General features: G+C 34.8%; 1 protein-coding gene across 2 annotated transcripts; it reads left to right on the top strand.

Annotated features, from left to right (window-relative positions):
* The first annotated feature begins 1,133 nt into the window (after positions 1-1,133).
* On the top strand, positions 1,134-3,830 carry LOC131149874 (glucan endo-1,3-beta-glucosidase 12). 2 transcript variants are annotated; one of them, XM_058100663.1, is made up of 3 exons: positions 1,134-1,839; positions 1,935-3,275; positions 3,598-3,830. In XM_058100663.1, the coding sequence occupies exons 1-3, from the start codon at positions 1,785-1,787 to the stop codon at positions 3,630-3,632; spliced, it is 1,431 nt and encodes a 476-aa protein (XP_057956646.1). In that variant the 5' UTR covers positions 1,134-1,784; the 3' UTR covers positions 3,633-3,830. The 2 variants fall into 2 exon arrangements, with proteins under 2 accessions (XP_057956646.1, XP_057956645.1); XM_058100662.1 differs by having other exon boundaries at positions 1,935-3,830.
* Positions 3,831-9,644: the final 5,814 nt, after the last annotated feature.

Genomic DNA, 9,644 nt, shown 5'->3' with positions numbered 1-9,644 from the left:
CATTACATATGATTGGACATCCCTCCGGGTTTTAAAACCATACTATTAACTATATGGCATTTATATTTGTCCAATCGAAATAATTTTAAAAAAAATGTTCATGAAAATGCTCAAGTTTTTTGAAAAAAATTATTTTGAGGGAAGGAAATGTGAGGAAATATGAGATTACCATCATATTACTTTAAATCCAAAACAAACATGGAGATGAAATGTAATAACTATCACATTCTTGAAAATTCTAGAAGTTTGTATGGACCAAAATTTCTAAACTCATTTGACACTCGAAAAATATTAGAGAACGTAAATATATATATATATATATATATATATATATATGTTAAAAGATATTGATCTCTCTTGAAATTTGAGAAAAAGACAGAGGTTACAAAAATTTCACAAACTTCGCCCAAGGTCTACAAAATGTACACAAAAGTTACCTTATAATAACAAAAAAAAAACCGACAAATATTTTGAAATGTACACTATCCCAAAAATCAAATGTCAAGGAAAATCTTTGAGATGTTTGAAATGAGGTTTGTAAAACTTTTAAAACGTCAGGAAAGGTTCATATTTATTTACTAAACTTTGGATAATGTTAGCATCTTTTGTCCTAATAAATAAATAAATAAACTTACTTTTTCGTGTCTGAGTAACAAGTAAGGAAGAAAATAAAATTCAATAAGCTGGTAATCAAATATCTATTCTTTATAAGTTTTAAGCTTTTTTAATTTTTTATTGCATCTAAACAAATCTCTATTCTTAATAAATATTTATATAAAGAGATAATATATCAAAAAATTAAGTATTTTAATTACTTTTTTTTTCAAATAAAATTTATAAAACAAGTGGAAGTTTAAAAGTTGATACGACACATACTCTTACCCTTTAAAATTGAGAACGAAACTAATATTTTATTAACATCTCCTCTAGAATTAATTTCTTTTCTTATTTTAGTTATGTAATGCACAAATATTTAATTATTTCATCAATTTTTTGCCAATAAATTATTTTATTAATATCTCCTCTACAAATTAATTTCTTTTCTTATTTTAGTTATGTAATGCACAAATATTTAACTATTTAGTCAAAACCATACTGTAAGCATCTTCTCTAAGACATTCAAGACGTGGTTAATTAATGTCCTTTTTTTCTTTAATTGGTACAACGGTCAGAAAAGGTTTTGCAAATTGCAAGGGCAGAGATTAAAAATCAATTATTACATCCTAATAAGGGCATGGCATTAGATGCACCCTTCCACGAGCCCAACGGTCCGTCATGGAATTTCCATCAACCAATCAAGTGGCCACGTGGAAGAAACGTTCGTCGAGAGTGCAGCGAGGATGATGGACGCCAGGAGTAGAGTGGGAAATCCATGCGCGCAGTGCGTACACTAAAACGGTCGAGTTTAGTGCAAAATGGGAGGGTGGGGGCCACGTGGAGTGACAGCGGTCCGTTGAACAGCTCCGGCCTTTTTGTCGTCGTCGTCACTCGTCACATTTCTCATTTCTGAGAGAAGTGGGTCCCGCCGGCACACATAACTACACTCTTCACACAACTCAGCACTCCACTTCTCTCCCCATAAAACCCTCCTCTTCACACAACTCAGCACTCCACTCTCTCCCCATAAAACCCTCCTCAATTCTCTCCCCACTTTCACCCACTCTCTGACTCACTCACCACTCACTATACAATATACATATCAGGGTCCGTCACAATCCCCAACTCAGCCCAGGAGATCCTCTCTCTTCCTCTCTCGCATGCTCTGCTCGTCCTCGAATTAGAGCATGGAGCGTTCCACATTCTCGTGCTTCTTCCTCCTCTTAATCTTCGCATTTGCAGGTAGAAATTGCTCTCTCTCATCTCATTTATATTATTATTATTTTTTTGTTGAGATGATAATGGAAATTCTGGATTTGGGTGTTTTTTTTTTTTAGCTACATTTGCAGATGCGGGGTCTATTGGGGTGAACTACGGCCGGATCGCCAACAATCTGCCATCGGCGGTGAAGGTGGTGAAGCTGCTCAAGTCTCAGGGTCTGGAACGAGTCAAAGTCTACGACACCGACCCGTCCGTACTCAAGGCATTATCCGGATCCGGCATCAAAGTGGTGGTGGATCTACCCAACCAGCTTCTCTACTCCACTGCCAGGCGCCAGTCCTTCGCCAACGCCTGGGTCCAAAAGAACGTCGCCGCCTTCTACCCGTCGACCCAGATCGAGGCCATCGCCGTCGGCAACGAAGTGTTCGCGGACCCGAATAACACGACCGGGTTCCTCATGCCCGCCATGCGAAACATCCACTCTGCACTGGTCAAACAAAACCTTCACTCCACCATCAAAGTTTCCTCTCCCATTGCCTTGAGCGCCCTCCAGAACTCATACCCGTCTTCCGCCGGGTCGTTTCGACCCGAACTGATTGAACCCGTTTTCAGACCCATGCTGGACTTCCTCCGCCAAACCGGGTCGTATCTCATGGTCAACGCGTATCCGTTCTTCGCCTACGAATCCAACTCCGACGTCATCTCTCTGGACTACGCCCTGTTCCGGGCAAACCCCGGCGTAGTTGATCCAGGCAACGGGTTCCGGTACTTCAACCTCCTAGATGCCCAACTCGACGCCGTTTTCGCGGCCATGTCTGCTCTGAAGTACAACGACGTTAATTTGGTGGTCACCGAGACGGGCTGGCCTTCGAAAGGCGACTCGAACGAGATCGGCGCCAGCGTGGAAAACGCCGCCGCGTACAACGGAAACCTGGTACGCAGAGTGATCAGCGGCGGCGGGACGCCCCGAAGGCCCAAAGCAGAGCTCACCGTTTACCTCTTCGCCCTGTTCAACGAGAACCAGAAGAACGGGCCCACATCGGAGAGGAACTACGGTCTCTTTTACCCCAGCGAAGAGAAGGTCTACGACATCCCGTTTACGGCGGAGGGGTTGAAGCATTACCGGGACATCCGGTCACCGAGCGGCGGCCGGCAGAGGGGGTCGACGCCGGTGAGCGGCGGCAACGGAGGGCAGGTGTCGACGAGCTCGTCGGGGCAGACGTGGTGCGTGGCGCAGGCGGAGGCGGGAAAGGAACGGCTGCAGGCGGCTCTAGATTTCGCGTGCGGGGAGGGAGGGGCTGATTGCGTGGGAATCCAGCCTGGAGCCCCGTGTTACTATCCGAACACGCTTGAGGCTCACGCTTCGTACGCCTTCAATAGCTATTACCAGAAGAAACAGCGTGCGGGCGGCTCGTGCTACTTTGGCGGGACCGCGAACGTCGTATCTCAGCCACCCAGTGCGTATTCTATCTCTTCTCCCGCTTTATACTCTATCTTGCGCCGCTTCTATATATATATATATATATATATATATATATATTGTTTGGCCCATGTTAAAAGAGAATCCAAGGTAAAATAAAGAAACGAATGAAAATGAATATGCAATGTTTGGGAAAGACAAGTCAACAAAACAAAACTTTTGTCCCTTTAGAGGGGGTGAGAGAAAGTGATACGGGGTGCAGATGAATATTATCATCTCGTGGAATGTGTAAGGTGCAACTGTTCCCATTTCGTCTTCATTTTTTTTTATTGCTAAAGAGGCTGGTTTTTGTTTTGCAGAATTTGGGAAGTGTGCTTTGCCGACGGGATATTGAGCTCTCGACCGACGACGCAAAGATGGTGACAAGAGACGCGGCGGGGAGGCACTACTGGCTGGTTCTAGATTTAGCGGGGGAATTTTTTGTTTTACTTTCTTTCCCAGTGGTCATAATGTTGATTTAGATATGGACGAAAATCAGTTTCGCTAATTTGTCTATAATTAATGAAGGTCAAATATATTAGTAGTTTCTTCAGCTTTTCCTGTTCTGATTTGATTTGTTTAGTATGAAGCCAAGTTTGCATTTTTTGTTATGATTTTATGGAGAAAGAAAGTTGAATCATCCTACATTTAAATTTAAATAAAATAAAATGAACTTGAATTGAAGTTCTATATTTTTTTTTAATACATTTTAAAAAATTGGTAAGCTTAGATTATTGTAAATCCTGCATATTTTTTGTTATGATTTTATGGAGAATGAAATTTGAATCCTACATTTAGATTTAAATAAAATATAATGAATTGAATTGAAGTTTTAAAATCTTTTTATACATCTTAAAAAATTAAGCTTAGATTAGTGTAAATTTATATCAAATTTTGTTTAACAAATATGTAAGTGCAAATGTTAAACAATATCCGACCGTGCAAATGTGATATTTTCTGATGTTTATTTACTTATTTTTTTCGATCTAGAGCAGCACTTATTTTTTTAAAATTATAAAAATAGTATTTGAAATTATAAATTTTGAGGCTTGTATTTGAACTTTTTTATATAAATTTTTTTTAAATAATTAATATAATTAATTCTGTATTATATTTTTTTTACAATTTTTATAAAAATTAAAACCAAATATTCAAATTCTATACTCCCACAATTTAAAAGTTTGAAAAAAATTTAATATAATTTGATATCATAAAATCTATACGAACCAAATCATATTTGAAATTCTATAATAAAAAGAGATTTTTTAATTTTTCTATAAAAATTTTAAAATTTTAAAAATAAAATATTATGAGTATAATTATTTAAAAATTTAAAAATTAGGAAAAAAATATTTCAAAAATAAATAAATTATGATAATAAATTGAGTTCAATTTCCTGCGACTGTGGGTCGGCATCAGCAACGTCTGCAGCCAACTCATATGATCGATCATTCCAGGGCCCACCACGTGATTGACAAATGACTAGTCCCCCTGAATTCACCTAATCAATTAATATTTTCTTGCACTTTCTAGGAAAATGATAGACAGAGATTTCATTTCTATGATGGGGATGGGGGGATGGGGCTGTGGCGTTCAGACATGCATTCATGGGTAAGCAGTAACATGCGCTGGCGCTGGAAGATTTTTACAGAATTATATAGGAAAATGTTGTAACTCAGCGAGTTTATCGGCCTTTCAAAAGTCGATTTCACTGTAATATTTAATTTTGACCAGGTTGATATTGTGATTAAAAAAATGGGTGAGATTTTCTACTAGTAAAAAATTGGTTTCTTTTAAAATTATTATTTTTTTCCTTTATTGTCGACTGCTAAAATGTTGGTTTCTTTTAAAATTATTTTCTTCAATCATCGACTATTAAAAAGTTGGTTTCTTTTAAAATTATTTTCTTCTGTGGTTGACGTGTAGTTACCATATAATGAAGATTCATATCCACTTTATCTTGTTCCTCCTCCACACAAATTTAGAAACCCTTCCTCCCTCCTCTACACGTTTTGGGAAGTCGAGCTCCCCCGTCCTCCCTTCCACTTCCTTGTTTCCCCTCCTCTTCCTCCTCCTCAAAAAAAAATTAAATCCATCAGAGCCCACCATTTAATGAAAACACTCTAAATAGTAAAACTCACACGGTAGCATCCATGTATAATTTGATGGAATCTTATACGAAGTAAGACTGTTAGTAGCCACTTTAACTTGAAAAAAGAGGAGTCTACGAGTATAAATCCAAACCAAACTTCTAAACAAGGTACCCTTATTTCTCTTCTCTCATTTTCGAATTTTTCTTTTTGTGATTTATGTTCAATCTTGTATCGGAAGCAAATATCTGGAGTTTGAGCGTTGATTTTGCACCTTGATTTCATTACTCTTGAGGTATTTTATAATTTAAGTTTTGTGTGTGTTGAGATATTTCATAATGAAGGGTTTGTGTGTATTGTCATTTAATCATATTTTTTAATATTGTGGTGTAAATTAATATTATTCAATATTTATTTTAATGTTTGTTAGATGTTACTATGAAATAGTTATTTTAAATCACTTAAAATTATTTTTGTTGCAAAAAAAAAATTGAAGTTAATTTTTGTTTTGTGAAAAAAAATAATAATAATTACGTTAATTTAGTAAATTTTTTTCATAACTTCATTTGAATTAATATTTTTAGATAACAAAAATGGTAAAATAAAAATATCAAAAATGAAGGAAAAAAGTCTTTAAAAATTCCAAAAAAATGTTGGATAATTTTTAGAAAAATCTTTAAAAATTTTGAAAAAAAATCTAGGAATGTTTTAAAACTCTTTTTGATAAAAAATGATTAATTTATTATCGATATGTATTTTATTTTTGTGTGTATACCCCAATATATAAACAAAAGGCAAAGAAGTATTTCAGACCTCACTTATATTAGTTCTGAGTAAAGTTTATTTAATGAGATCCTCTCCTTTTGATGTCGTATTAGAAAATTTTAAATAGCACCTTATTTTACATTTTGTCTTAAAATTTTACTATTTATTTATTTTTTTAAAAAGGATTAATTAAAGACTATTATATTCAATTTAGAGATAGTTCATGGTTAATTAGCTACCATTCATAGAATGAGTGTGTAGGGGGTACTAGTATCTTCCTCTCACATAATCTAGAATAGAAAGCAAACTAAAGAATAGAATTAAACTGCATTCTTCAATTAATCTTCAATTACAAATGAATACTCTATATTTATACAGAATTAAATGTAACTAACACTAACTAACTTTGTTATAAACCAATGAAAAATATCCACATGTTTAATCTATATTATATCAATCTATATTAGTCTCCCTCAAGATGATACGTATATATTATGCATATTCATCTTGGACAACAGAATATCAAATGGCTTAGAACCGAGCGGCTTTGTCATTAAGTCTACTATTTGATGAACGGAATTAACATGAAGAACAATTAATGATCCTTCTTGAATTTTCTCTCACACTAAGTGACAATCTATTTCGATGTGTTTGGTGCGTTCATGATAAACTGGTTAGCTGCTATGTGAATTGCCGCCTTATTATCATAGAATAGCAATGCTGGTTGACTATGTGGCTGATGCAAATCATTAAGTAATGCTTTAATCCATATTATCTCACAAACGGTAAAAGCCATTGATCTATACTCTGCCTCTGCTGATGATCTTAAAACTGTGTGTTGTTTCTTTGATTTCCAAGATATCAGTGACTCACCAATGAATACACAATATCCACTAATTGATCTTTGTGTGTCTGGACAACTAGCCCAATCTGAATTCGAAAAACCTTTGATATGAATGTTTGAGGAACTTGGAAAAAATATACCTTTTCCAGGAGCTAACTTCAAATATCTCAAAATTCTCATTGCTGCTTGAAGGTGTGGCACTCGAGGACAATCCAAAAACTAACTCAAATGATGGACTGCAAAGGTGATGTCTAGTCTGGTATAAGTAAGACAAATCAACCTCCCAATTAATCTTCTATAACCAGAAATATCATTAATTACTACTCCCTCATCTTTTGACAGTTTGACATGAGTATCCATAGGAAATAAAACAAGTTTGGCAGCAAGTAAACCAAAATCAACAATCAATTCTAGAGTATACTTTCTTTGAGATAAAGAAATACCCTTTTTTGATCTTGCAATTTCCATTCCAAGAAAAAATTTAGCTGGTCCCAAATCTTTTAACTTGAACTTAACTGTTAAAGCTATTTTGATAGCTTCAATGACTTTCAAATCATTGCTAGTAAGTAGTATATCATCCATATAAAGTAATAATGCCACAAATGAAGTTCCTTTCCTTTTGGTAAACAATGACTAATTTGCTTTTGACTGTGAGAAGCCAATATAAAATAAGACAAATTTGAATTTAGAATTCCATTGCCTAGATGCTTGTTTCAAGCCATAAAGGGATCTTTGCAATTTACATACCCTTGTGTCCCCCTTAGGTAGATAACCAGGAGGTGCTTTCATGAATACTTCTTCATCTAAGTCTCCATATAAAAAGGCATTATTGATATCCAAGTGAAAAAGATGCCAATTATATATAGCAGCCAGTGATAAAACACATCGAACAGACACCATTTTTGCAACAGGTGAGAAAGTTTCAAAAAAAATCGAGGCCTTCTTTTTGAGTATACCCTTTGGCTACAAGCCTTGCTTTATGTCTCTCAAGAGAACTATCTGAATTGCATTTTATTTTATACACCCACTTACAACCTATAGGCTTTTTATCGGGAGGAAGTGATGTTAAGACCTAAGTATTGTTTGATTCTAATGCAAATAATTCCATAGACATGGCATCTCTCCAATGAGAATGCCTAATAGCTTGATGATAAAAACTTGGTTCTATTTCAGAGGAAATTGCAACAGAAAAATTTTTATGTGATTTAGACAATTTTGAGTATGACAAAACATTAGAAATGCTATATTTATTACCTGAGTTAATTGCACAAGTTGTAGGAGATGATTGAGAAGTAGAAGCAGCTAAGTTGCAGTGATAATTTTGAAGATATTCAGGTGCTTTGTGCAGTCTGGTTGATCTTCTAATAGAAGGAAAATGGTTTTGATCACTCAGAGATGGAATATTTGTGGTCTCTGTGCTGATAGGGTTTTCTAATCGATGTGGTGCATTAACAGATGAGGAAGATGTAGGTTTTTCAATGTAATCAGGAATTGATTTTGGAAGAACAATATTATCTGATTTTGAATGAAAAATCTATGAGGTGATATCTAGATTTGAATTAGTAGTTGATGAGTCATTTTGTAAAATAAATGGGAAGATTGATTCATGAAAACTACATCTCTAGAAACAAAATTTTTTTTGAGTTCCAAGTCATACAACTTATATCCTTTTATGCCAAAAGGATAGCAAAAATACATTTTCTAGCCCTTGGTGAAAATTTGTTTCTTTTTTGAGTAATGGTTGATGCATAGCATAAACAACCAAAAACTCTCAAAGGACTATACGATGGAACTAAATTATAAAGAACTTCATGTGAAGATTTGTTGCTTAGAACTAAAGATGGAATTCGGTTTATAAGATAACATGCAGTTAGTATACATTCCCCCGCAAAAATTAAAGGAATATTTGATTGAAATCTCAAAGCTCTTGCTACATTTAACAAATGTTGATGTTTTCTCTCAACTATGGAATTTTGTTGAGGTGTTTCTATGCATGACATTTGATGTATAATTCCTTTTGAAGCAAAAAAAAAAAAAAAAAACTAGTCATTTTAAATTCTAGACCATTATCACTCATGCATTTTATTTTTCTCCCAAATTGTGTTTCAACTAAATTGTATAAAGTCATCAATATGTTTCTAACTTTAGATTTGTTTTTCATCAAATAAACCCATGTAAATCTTGAATGATCATCAACTATAGTAAGAAAAAATTTGGATCCATTATGGGTTGAAACCGAGAATGGTCCCCATATATCACAATGAACAATATGAAAAATAGAACTTTCATTATATGTATGAACTTGGAAAGGAAGTCTCTTCTATTTTGCCAATGGGAAAACAGTACAATGATCGGAAGTTTTATCTGTGAAATTTATATCAGATACATTTTTGGAAAGGAAGAACAATCTAGACATGGAAGGATGTCCTAATCTGCTATGCCAAACTTTAGAGTTTGTTACAGAATTGATAAGACTCGATTTAGGTTGAACCTCATTATTACTAGCACCTGATTTCTGCAATATGTATAAACCAGCTTTTCTTCTAGCTATCCCAATCATCTTCCATGGGGTATGCTCCTGAATGAAACAATAATCAGATGAAAAAATGAATGAGCATTTCTGTGTTGAAGTAAGTTTATTCACATAAAGTAAATTGTATGAGAAAGA

The sequence above is a fragment of the Malania oleifera genome, chromosome 2, assembly GCF_029873635.1.
Source record: "Malania oleifera isolate guangnan ecotype guangnan chromosome 2, ASM2987363v1, whole genome shotgun sequence".
In the NCBI taxonomy this organism is placed as follows: Eukaryota; Viridiplantae; Streptophyta; class Magnoliopsida; order Santalales; family Ximeniaceae; genus Malania; species Malania oleifera.
Note: the sequence above shows the minus strand (reverse complement) of the source record. Positions and strands in the feature narration are given on the sequence as shown.

What these genes read in the sequence shown, in the direction of transcription:
- LOC131149874 (XM_058100662.1), top strand. Translation starts at nt 1,785, where the DNA reads ATGGAGCGTTCCACATTCTCGTGCTTCTTCCTCCTCTTAATCTTCGCA. An exon ending in CTTAATCTTCGCATTTGCAG is followed by an intron (nt 1,840 to 1,934) that starts GTAGAAATTGCT and finishes TTTTTTTTTTAG; the next exon opens with CTACATTTGCAGATGCGGGG.